Consider the following 12828-nt stretch of genomic DNA (forward strand, 5'->3'; position numbering starts at 1 on the left):
TATACTTAGAATTTGTGAGGTGTACAAGCGCCTTAAGGCGCCGTCCCATGCTGACGTAAAAGCGGAAAGCATGAGAACGAAAGAGAAGAACATATTTCATTGCTTTTATAATGTGTCTCCAATAGAACCATTAGGGTGCACTCCCATAGGTGCGTAAACGTAAGCGAAAAGCAGAGAAACATGAGAGTGAGAAGAATATCTTGTAATCATGTTTTCCTGCTTTCAGTTTTACTCTTATGCTCACATGGGACTTCACCCTAATGGAGCGGTCACACCTCGGCTGCAGGAGGCAACCGTGTAACAGTAAGAGAGATAGAAGATTTTCCATCTCTCTTACTCTTACACGGTTGCCATTGGCAACTGCTCCTGCAGGCGAGGTGTGACCGCTCCATAAGGGTTCATTTTCATAGGACATCAGTTGATGGAAGCAACACATGAGATAGAAAAGGACATACATTTTTTTTGTCCTTTTCTATCTCATGCGTTGTTTCAGCAACTGATGTCCTATGAATTTGCATCTTAAATAACGTAAATGTGGACGTATGACATACTAATGCTAAATTATGCTTGTTTCGAAATTCCAAAAGTTCTGATATTGGCAAAAATTAATTATCGATGCTTTGATAAAATTTAAATTACATTAGTATATCTCTTCTAAATTGAGAACGGAAGCACATTTAAAATGTTAAAATTTTTTACGGAATTATTGTAAATAAGATAATATTATTTAACTCAACTGAAAGTTGTCAATTGACCAATATTTAAATATTTTATTTATTAATTAATACTTATTTACCAAAACTAGACAAGAAAGTAAATAAGAAAAAGAGGTTATGCTGCCATTGATGCGGCTACAATGTCGACAACCTGGTTTTCTACAGTATTATACGTATAATACGTATAATAATGTTTAAGTGCCAATCTCATGAGTGCAAAAGAGAAAGAAAGACTACCTATCTCTTTCTCACTCATGAGATTGTCACTTGGACTTGTACTTGGCTTTTGCACCTATTCTAGAACCGCCTTTACAACAACTTGCATCGGTACTTGTATCTGCATTTGCTTTGCATTTAATCACTGTCTTACATGTGAGCGCGCACATCAATTTCCAGATATCGAATATTAAATTAAATAATGAATTACTAATTCATTAAATATCATTAATACGTAATCAATTAATTAATTTAATGTATAATAGACTCACTAATTAATTATATTTAATTAATTTGTAATTTATTAATTAATTTAATTTTCGGTAACTAAACAATTCATGCGCATGCGCACATGCAGTAGCAAATGTAAAGCAAGTACAGATACAAGTTGTAGAAGCGCCTTAATTTTAATCCTTCCCGACTCTGCTTCGGATGAACATAATTTTGGGCTTTTGCTTCCCAACCCTGTTTGTTTACAAATGTCATCTTTCGATGATGATAGTGTTTAACAGAAATTTAAGTCCTAGAATTTTGTTTGTAAACAATCATAACAACCCTAATAAATTAATAATATGAAAACGATATTTAAGGTATTTTAAAATATATAATTTAATATTTTAATTAATTAACTAATAAATTTATTAAATAAATGTGTTGAAGGTCAATAATAATTAAACTTGTTATAATGTTATATTTGTAAGTGTAAAGAAAATAAATATAAATTTTTTTTTAATTATTAAGGTGTCTTTATTTTTATTATTTTTAATGAAAATTAATTACATCAGTTATTTATATTTTTAATTGTTCATGAAATTGCACCTTAAATTTGATTGTTTCTTTTATCAACTATAACAAGAGAATGCGAAAACAAAATTCAATGAAGCAGTTTCACAGTAAACGAAGTATAAATGTCAGCTTTTCAAGACAATTTTGTATTGTGATATACATTTTTAATTAATGACAACGAAACGTGGTTTTTTCAATTATGATGAATGATTTAATTAAAGATATTTTGGACAATGAATGCAGTCAAGATCCTGCCATAAAAGATAAGGTAAAAATTATGATTATACTTATATTTAAAAATTCATAAGCAGGCAACATTTTTATTTTTTTCATTTTACATTTTTTACACTTCAGTAATTTTTCAAAATATAAATGTACAGTTATTTTATTATAATACATACTTTTTTATTAGTAATAAATTATATTTGCTTAAATAATATTAATATGTATATATAATGTAAATTATTTCTTTGCTTTTATTTATTTATTTTAGTAAATAATATTTATACAAAAGCTATGCAACAAAAACAAAAAATTGAAATTAAAAAATATAATACAATAATAGCAGTTAAATCAAAAAAGTAATATATAAATGTGCAAAAATATAAAAAAATTAATAATTCAATAATATTTTAACCTCAATCGATTATAATCAATGTTATGTTTTTTCAAAAAATAATTTAATTCAAAAGTTTTTGGAATATAAAAAATCTTTTTTTTCGAGTTTTGAATTTTTTTTAATTTCTTTAATTTATTAAATTTAAATTAATTTTTAAATTTCTTTAATTTATTAAATTTAAATTAATTTTTAAATTTCTTTAATTTATTAAATTTAAATTAATTTTTAAATTTCTTTAATTTATTAAATTTAAATTAATTTTTAAATTTCTTTAATTTATTAAATTTAAATTAATGTTTAAATTTCTTACATTTCGTAGGCTTTAAATTTATAATTTATTAAAATTAATTTAATTTATACTTTTCTTAAATTTAAAATTTTTTATATTGTCAAAATTTGATATCATTTTTTCTAATTTTTAAAACTCGTAAAATTAAATTTCTTTTTATTTTAGATACTTTAAGTTTTTACTTTGTGTAATTGTAAACAATTCTTAGTATTATGGAATTTTAAAAAACATTTCTTATTTTAAAAACATAATTAATAATAAAGTAATATTTGAATTATAAATGTAATTAAATAAGTGTGCAAAAAAAATCAATAATGCAATTATTTTTTTAACCTCAATCAAATATACCTAACCATTGTTTTGTTATCTTAAAAAAATTAATTTAAAAGTTTTTGGAATATAACAAATATTTTTATTTTTTTTAAATACTGTAGGTTTTAAATGACTAATTTATCGACATTAAATTAAATTTTAATTGTCGTAAATTAAAAATTTATTTAAATTGTCAAAACTTTTTATTTTTTTTTTTTTCTAATATTTGAAATTAGTCAAATTTCTAATTTTTTTCATTGTAAATACTTTAAAAAGAGTTTCAACCTTCATTTTGAATCATTTTAATTTACATTTTAATGATCGTAGGAAGATATATTTTTTTCCTTCCATCATTTGGGTCCTAAATCCATACAGGATGGTCAAAACAATAAAATTTTATATTTTGACCATTTTAGAAATTAATTTAAAAAAAAAATTAATATTTTAAATATCTATCTTCTTTCTCAATTTTGACTATTTTTCATCGCCAATTTTTTTCCAAGCTTTTTTTAATGATTCTTAAGAATCTCTTTCATGGCTTTTCAAAAATTTTATTTTTTTCTAAAAAAGAAAGAAAAATATGAGTTAAAATATCATTGCACTCTCTTATTAAATATGTATCTTTTTTCAGAATTTTAAGTATTTTTCAACGTCAAATTTTTTCCACACTTTTTTTACTGATTCTTCAAAATTTATCGCATGGATTTTCAAAAATATTTTTTTCAAAAAATAAAAATTCTAAAATGGTCAAAAATTAAAATTTTCTTTTTTTGATCACCTTAATATGTTTTCTGGACCCAAATGATGCAAGAAAAAAATATAACCTCGTTTAATAATTTAAATTTAAGTTGCTCAAAATAAAGGTTGTGACTCACCTTAAATTATTACTTTTTAAATTGTAAATGTGACGCGCTCCGAGGAAAGGTACCTAAGAAGCAAATCATTTTAAGGTTCTGTTTGTCGTAATTTTACCTTAATTAAAAGATTATTTTTTTTATTATGTAAAGTAAAATCAGTTTTTATTAAATATTTTTAATGTTATGAAGATTTAAACACCAATAATTTATATTGAGAGTTGATTCCCTTTGTGTATTTTTACTTTAAAAATCACAAACATAACTTACAATTTTTTGCTTCTTAGGTACCTTTCCCCTGAGCGCGTCACAAATAGCTTATTCTTAATTTTATTGAATTTAAAGAAAACATTTCTAATTTCAAAAAATTAATCAATAATAATAAAATAATATTTGAATTAAAACATTTTTTTATAAATTATTTTTTATAAATGTGCAACAATTTAAAAAAAATGAATAAAATGTAATTATTTTTTTTAACTCACTCAAATATAGCCAATATTAGGTTTTTTCAAAGAAAAATTCAATTTAAAATTTTTTGGAATACCTATAACAAATCTTTTTATTTTTAGAATTTTGAACTTTTTATTAATTTTTAAGCTTTATTTCTTATTTATTATAATTAAATGAAAAAAAATGTTCAAAAAGATCTTCATGAAGTTGGCGTCGATGCTCAGCGCCGAAATTTTTTTTCACAGGACCAAAAATGTTAAATTATTTTTTTAAAAAAGATTTTTGGTCTACCCAGTCGAAAATCGTAAGTTTCCCTGAAGGGTTCACATGGCCTTCAGGTAACTGTTATGAAGGTTTCAAAAGCTTCATGGCAACTATTTATACATTAGACCTAAAATTCTGTGATATTTGCTTTCTGACTTCTTAACGGGAAGCTTTTTCTACAGCTTGTTGAATATCTGTGGACAGCTTCTAGCAAAAGGTCTACCAGTTTGCTTGGTGAATGCTTTCCTAATGCCTGGTTTAATGTGTAAGAAAGCAATTCTATTTGCTTTTCACAAGTTGCAAATTAATATGTAATTTAATTACCTTTTTTACACTTTCTGAAAACTAGAATAATTTCATTAAATTAAACTATATCGAAAAATCATAAAAATTCTATATAGTAATTTGTAAATCCGTTTTATACAATTAATAATTATTCTTTATATATTATATAAAAATTATTTTTCAAAGAAAACGTTTATTTTTAAACACTTAAATTATATACGAAAAAAATTATATATAACTTGAGCAAAATTTGGGGTTAGGAATACGAACACGGTGAAAACTTTTTATATTGAATAATGAATACAATTTCTTAAAAAAAAGACAAAATATTTAATATTTAAAAAAAACATTATTATTTTTATACTTGATATTTATTAATATTTTTTATAAATAATATATTCTTTATTCTTTTAGAATTTCATAATTTATGAAAATGAATTTAACAGCGTATTTTTATTTACAAATTTTGGTTGACAACAATATTTTTACGAGATAAATAAAGATGGAAAGAAAGGTTAAATTTAATTTTTGATCATTGTCATTTTTCCGCTGTTTCCTGAAACATCCATGACGCTTCATTTAATTTTCGCCACCCGAACGCTTTCTTTTTATATATGCAAAATCCTGCAACTCTTTGATAACTCTGTCAAAGCTACTTGAATGCTTTGTTTAAAACGTACAAAATTTGTTATTTTCAAGCTTTCCGTAAAAGCGAAAAATCGGCCATAACAGGCTTCCTGAAAGTTTTCTATAGCTAGTTATCTACTGTCTCACAATTCTCTAATGGTTATCTCAATACTTCAAAACAACTTTTTGTTCAGCTTAACATAGCGTAGGATTTTCGACTGGGTAACTAAATAATGACTTAAGAAATACTTTTCAAGGTATTATATGGACCCAAAACCTTTTTAAAAATAATTTCATATTCTTGGTCCCGTGAAAAATAATTTTAGACGCTGAGCGTCGACGCCGACTTCATGGAAGTTCAAAAAGTTGAGTTAAAAAGTGGTTTCTATTGTAGTTTAAGGGGGTAAACTCATGTAAAAATTTAAACGTCTATAACTATAATTATTATACATAGCTAATTCAATAAACTTTACCACTTTTTTGTAAAAAAATCTTAAAAAATTTACATTTACACGAGTTTCCTCCCTTAAAGATTGTGATGTATGTTTTAAAAGTCTGAAACCCTGTTGTGGGCAGAGAGAATAAATAAAGAATAATTTAATAAATTTTCGTACATTTTTAAAACAGATGTATTTTCTTCAAGGAAAGAAACCTAATTCCGTAAAATGTGTCTTCAATAGCTATTTATATTATCAACCAACGGATTGTGAAGATACATTTTATTGCGCATATCGAAAAGATCCATGCTATGCCAAAGTATATAGGTCCGAAGATAAATATACAGAAATAGATAAGCATATTTGCAATAAAAATGATAAACGCGCTATAGATCATCTTGCGCTGAACAAAGCGGAGAACGCTATTTCTCGTTTGTGCAAAGAAACAGATTTAAGTTTCCCTAAGATACTACAATTAGTTAGTCAACGGTATTCTTCTAAATTATATTATTAATTATAGATGATTAGTTGTTAACTTAGTTTCAAATAAATCATTAAAGGAGACTGGGTACAGTTTATTCATATGGTACATTTGAGACAAATAATATTTTTCTAACATGGTTAATTATCCAAATGGAATCAACACATTGTTTTTGTGGCCAGAACAACAAATAATCTCACTTTTTTTTTTTTTAAATTATTAACAAACTTTTTTATTTAAAAAAATTATCATTTAAAATATAAATTCTACGGGCATTTATTTTTAAAAAATGCTTTGATTATTCACATATAGTTTAAAGTTTTTTAACAAGGTATTAAAATGTTAAAATTGCATTAAAATGTTCAATTGATATGTGCTTTATTCCATTTGTCGTTCACTATGATTAACACAATTTTTGATGAATTAATGTATTGAATACATCGTTAGCCTCTTGAAAGACAGGTACATGTCCATGTATTAGTAGTATTTTTCCTAATCTTACGATGCATTTACTTTAAAATTAAAAATTTTTTAAATCTTATGTCTTTTAAAAGAAACAATAAATATTGTTAATTCTTTTTTCATTAAATTCTTCAAATGTTTATTTATAATGGACAAGTTTTTTTAAAAAATATATAGAAAAATTTAGAATCTACTGAAATAAATGTTACTTGTTTATGCAATCTGTATAGACTAATTAACCATGATAAATTATCAAATTTTTAACATGTAGGTATATCTCGTTCCAGAAACGTTAAATTTAAAGAAATTTTAAAAATATGTAGATCTTGTTATTAACTGTTAAGTTTTTAAATTTCATTAAATTCTATAGAAAAGTGCGATTGCTGTCTGATTGCTACGTAAATAATAAAAAATAAAGAACAATTTACAAAATAATACGATAAAACAAAATTGGCCGTCAGTCATTCTCTGAAGTAATAGAATCAATAGTATGTGGAGTCAGAGTTAAAATTTTTATTAATGATTACAGTAGTAACTGGAAATTTTATTAAAATCCATTTGTCTCAATATTATCGTTTTTGTTATTTAACCTATTCTAATATGTCTTAGTAATTTTTTTGTGTAATCAATGTAAAAGATTTGCTAAAATTTTTTTAACTGTATCCAGTCTCCCCTTGTGAATAATAAATTTAGTAACTAGTTACTATATAACTATACATAAAACTTTATAAAGAAATTATATGTTACTAGTTTTACAAAATATACTCAAAAATACAAAAAAAAATATTCTCGTTTTAAGAGGATTCCTCTTATTTCAATGCATATTTTCCTACAGTATATGTCACAAAAGGATTCCTTTTATTTTAAGAGGATTATTCTTAGTTTAAGAATATTCCTCTTAAAATAAGAGGAAAATACTCGACGATCAAGAGTAATATTCTTGATTTAAGAGGACTTTTTAAAGAAAAATTTTCCTATTAATATAAGAATATTTTTTAGGTGTATTTTTCTTTTTTTCTATTTAAAAATTTTAGAAGAAATATGTTCCGTAAAAATGTAAAATTTTTTATGTTAATTAAAATGTGTGACACGATATGAAGAATGGGACCTTAGAAGCAATTGAATCACAAGTTAGGTGTATTAAATTTTTACCTTAATTAAAAGTTAATTTTTGTTTTTTTGTGAAATTAAAATCAGTTTTCATTAAATATTTTTGATGTGATAAAAATTTAATATCATTCGTTTATATTAAGAGTTGATCCTCTGTTGTGTATTTTCACTTAAAAATTTCAAAACACAACCTATAATTCTATTCTCCAAAGAGGACGTTCACATATCACGTCACGCAAATTTTCTAGATTTTCGGCACTCCCCTTTCCTATGTCCCGCAATTTTTGAAATTTCATATTTCATTTTTTCATTTCATTTCATTTTGTCACCTTAAGTAAATCCGCTCTCTCTTCTTTTGATTATTATTTATTTTTTAATTATTATTAAAAAGATTTATTAATTTTTTAATAATTTATTCATTATTATAATTTATAAAAAATGTAGTAATTTTTTATTTAAAAAACATTTCAGTTTACCAAATTGCAAATTAACTTTCGATGGATTTAGGGAAAGAATGAAAAAATCTAGAACGTCACGTTATGTTGAACACTCCAATGTAAAGGATTTTATGCAGGCTTTAGTGAATTTAGACGTTTGCATTGGAGAACAAATTGTAGAGAATGGCGAATTTTGCACTATAATTCAAACGCCCTATATAGTCCAATGTTGTGAAAATTCCACGGTACTATACATTGACGATCATCATAAGGTTTGTAGATCTGTAGCATGTCAGCTCCTTAACGTGCTCGCTTTCTAAAATATTAAGTTTATTTTGTAACAGTAATGGATATTTTAGGATATCCTATGGACGTCCTATTCGTATCCGGAAATTTTGATATCTCTAGGATGTCATCAGGATATCCCTAGGACATCCTGTGGATATCCTACATTCCGGTTATCCTTAGGATGTCTGTAGATTATCTTAAATATTCGGATATTGTTCAACAAGAATAACATTGCTATTTTTATAATAATGAAGCATTTCAGTTTTACCCTAATCTTCCCTACGTATATGAATAATTTGTGTTCTATAATTTGTAAAACGTTTTGCATATTTGTAAATTACAAAATTATTTTGTTCAACAATTCCCGAGTCGAAATTTAGATCCTATTTTAAGCCTTCAAACCATTCAGATTTGAAAATATCTGCATGGTTTGAGACTGAAAAGAGCTGACAATTGACAAAATTAAAAATTTTCATTTTATATTTAATTGCAATGCTTTAAAAATCAATATTTGCAGCTTCTACAGGGTAATTGAAAAATAACTATATGAAAAATAATCCAATTTTATTTTTCGAGAAATTGTAAAAAAACTGATTTTAAAACATCTTTTAAGCCTCTTGACTCCTTTTTTACACCTCGTTTTATCCTTAAATGCACAGTGGGCCAGGAGACCCGGTTTCGTGGCCAAAAGTCAATTTATATTTCAAATGGCCTTAAACTTATTACTCGGGGGTTTTTGAGGTCGCTGCTTACGAATCCGTTATTAATTTTTAAAAACCCAATATGGCGGACGAGTTTATTAAAAATTTATCGGATCCACTTAAAACTTGTCATTTGGGGTCCAATATGGCAAACGGATTTTTCAAAAATTCATCGGATCTACTTGAAAACCATCATCAACCATTTTCGCGGTTACTGATTACAAATCCGGTATTAGTGATAATGATTATAATAAGAAACTTTTTATTTATGTTTGTTTTATCTGCAGTTAGCCTACATTAATAGTAGTTTCCATGGTTTACCACGAGAAAGTGACAGTTTAAAAGTTGCAATTAAACATGTAGGTCAATTTTTTGTTTGATCTTTCTGTTTAAAAGTTATAATACTTCATAAATTCACTGTTTAAATTTTTCAAAAAAAATTCCACCCTCTCGCTCTCTTACTGTTTTTGAAAAAATTTAATAATTCTTCGTGGTTAAAGTACTCACCCATAGGACTAAACTATGTGCAAGTTACAGCTCGATTCGATCAATTTTTTTCACTTAGTATGCTACAGGAATTTTACCCGATACATATATGAGAGCATAATTTGAATTCGCGCAAAAGTGGGCGGATTTTTCTTTTAGTTTAGGATCAATAAAAAAGTTTTAACCAAAGGCGATTAAAAAAATAACGGAGTTACGGGAAGTTTACTTTCAGTATTACTACGAAATTGAAAAATTCATGATTTTATGAAAAAAACTTTGTAGTACTTCACAAATTGACAATAAAATAACTTCTATTATTATTTTTATTCTTAAACATAAATAAATGTGCAAAAAAAAGATAGATTAGATTCTTCATAATAATGATAAAATAAATAACATAAATTTCGAATGGGAGGAATAAAAATCTGAATTGATTTTGTAACTTAAGGCAAGTGTAGATTGAGAATGAATTGTCCTAAGACTATAAAATTTTCAGAGCAACTACTGTAGCTATTACTGGTTAAAAACGGTATAATTTGTTTTACCAATTTCTAAAATTGACTTTTGGCCACAAAACGGGGTCTCCTGGCCCACTGTGAAATGTAGCAAATATTGAATATTCTAGACATTTTTAAATCTGTATGTTTAAAAGCTTAAAAGAGGGCTGATAATTTAAGAAACATAAATCTGGTTACTGAAGACTTTATAGTGATTTTGAAATTTAGAACAGGGATTTTTCATTTATATTAAAGGAAAAACTATAAACATAAAGATATTTCCTCTAATGCACCACTAGAGCAATGATGCCAAAATGTGAACGGTAAAAAGACAACAATCTTCCCTTCGGAAACATCTTTTACGGTGATCATTTCGAACAATCAATCATCGTGATTAAACGATTCTGCATAGCAGTCGATTACGATGAAATTCATGAAGATCTTTGTGAGATTCCACGATTTGTGAGCATCTAAAGATTCTTTTTCGTCATTCATTGCTGCAAATCCATTCTTTTGCTTCACTGGAACTTACTGTGTCGTGATATGTTAAAGGTTAATCATTATCCTCTCTTCGAACTGTAAATGATTGAATATTCGCGTTGTGATTTTCTGCATCTAAAGATCAAAGTGTCAACAGGTTCCGGTTGAGGTTCTGACAAATCCTTTTTTTTCTTCCGCGAGGTTTTTACACAGGAACAGCTATATCTTCATGTTCTTGCACTGGCTTGGTTTGGAATGTTCTTTAAAGATATAATTACGTGATTCTTAAACTATTTGAATTTCTAGCATGCAAACTCGATAGTCTCGACCATGTACGTACGTCAGCTCTGCCCACGCGTTTTTAGGGAGATTACTTTTCTGTATTTGTGAACTCACTAAATATAACAATGTTCTGTTACATAGTTCAGTAATGCCATTTGGCAGAGGCGTATATATAATTGTTTTTTCGTGTTGGATTCCTGATGATTTACAAAACCCTTTTTAAATTCTTCACACAAAATTCAAGGCCGTTATCAGTACGGACTTTTTAGATTTTTCCCAGATTGGTTTTCGATTTCTATTTTCCATTTTTTGAATTCCCTCAATGCAGCACCCTTGTACTTAAAAAATCTCACGAAAACGTATCTGTTTGCCTTATCAATTATGCAGAGCATGTACCTCTTCTTTCCTCAGCTTTGAATGTCTACAAAACCCATAAGATCTGAATGAACGAGTTCTAAAATAGTAATTATTCTTATTTCCATCAAGACAGGAATCACTTGTCGTTAGTAAACTTTCCTCCAAATTTAATCATATGACTGAATCAGTATTTTTCATTTATAAGATTTTGTGTTTACTCACGTGCATCATCTTTTAATGCTATAAGTCAAGCGATTGTGATTTCGTTTCTTTTTGCACTACTTAATACTTACTTTTGCCTGCTCAGTGTTAATTACAAATACAGGGTGTCTAACGGTCAGGGAAAGACAGGGAATTTTTTTCTTAATCCTTGTTAGACACCCTGAAATACGATTTTTTCTTTTGTTATTATTAAAATATTTCCATCTTTGTTATTAAGGGGTGCGTTCACGTAACTCTCACTCTCACTTAAAAATTTATCACCCTCACTCAAAAATTTTTCAATCTCACACTCACTCATAAAATGTTTATTGTGTGAATGTGAGAGTAACAGTGAAAAAATTATGAATGAGAATGAGAGAGAAAAATTTGAATGAGAGTAAAAAAATTATAATTGAGAATGAATGGGAAAAATTGAGTGAGAGTGAGTGTAAAAAATTTTTGAGTGAGGGTGAGATTTAAAATTTTGAGTGAGAGTGAGATTAGAAAAAAATTACTCTTCCTCAAAAAATTTTCACTCTCACCCTCACTTAAAAATTTTTCAATCCTACTCTCACTCAACAATTTTTTAATATCACCCTCTCATAATTTTTTCACTCTCTCTCATATAAAGGTTGAAATCTATGCCAAAATCAAGCAAAAAGCTCCTATGTACTTTTTCAAAATGTGCAACTTTCATTCCACGAATATGGCTCCCCCACCACTTGCTAAAACAATGCAAAAACTGTTTTTTACTTTTTTAATAACCAGAACAAATTTTCATATTTTCAAAAAGTGTACCGAAACTTTTTGCTTGTTTTTTACCAAAGATTTTAACCGTTAAATATGCACACCCTTTACATTGAAAAAAATTTGCTTCGCAATTATAACTATTAACCATAGCAACTTTAAATCTAGTCAGAGTAATCAAGAATCCTAGTCGATTCAGTTATGTAGCTTAATTAATATTGTCAAAGTCGATTTAGTAGAATTGACCCCTTGTTTCCGAGTTATAATAACTAAGATTTTTGGTTAAAATGACATGTATGTATAGCCAATTTTGCTAAAGTTTATTTAGTAATTCTAGCCAATATAACTAAGATACCTGGTTATTTTGATAATGTTTCCTAGTCACTCTGACTAATTGTCGAAATAAACTTTGACCAAGATTGCCTAGTGGCTTTCTCTCGT

At 26.6% G+C, this 12828-nt stretch overlaps 1 protein-coding gene across 8 annotated transcripts in view; it reads left to right on the plus strand.

The window, feature by feature from the left end:
- Nucleotides 1–1321: 1321 nt before the first annotated feature.
- LOC127289290 (putative uncharacterized protein DDB_G0282133) overlaps nt 1322–12828 on the plus strand; it is a 41443-nt gene continuing 29936 nt past the window's right edge. For 5 of the 8 annotated variants that reach the window (XM_051317131.1, XM_051317132.1, XM_051317136.1 and 2 more), the window contains exons 1-4: nt 1322–1522; nt 1789–1986; nt 6049–6347; nt 8383–8620. In XM_051317131.1, coding sequence (XP_051173088.1) covers nt 1918–1986; nt 6049–6347; nt 8383–8620 — 606 coding nt within the window. In that variant the 5' untranslated portion in view covers nt 1322–1522; nt 1789–1917. The remainder of the gene's footprint in view (nt 1523–1788; nt 1987–6048; nt 6348–8382; nt 8621–12828) is intronic. The other 3 variants (XM_051317133.1, XM_051317137.1, XM_051317138.1) reach the window with 3 other exon arrangements.

This window comes from Leptopilina boulardi, unplaced genomic scaffold (assembly GCF_019393585.1).
Source record: "Leptopilina boulardi isolate dan_hultmark-lab unplaced genomic scaffold, ZJU_Lbou_2.1 LbouV2_403, whole genome shotgun sequence".
In the NCBI taxonomy this organism is placed as follows: Eukaryota; Metazoa; Arthropoda; class Insecta; order Hymenoptera; family Figitidae; genus Leptopilina; species Leptopilina boulardi.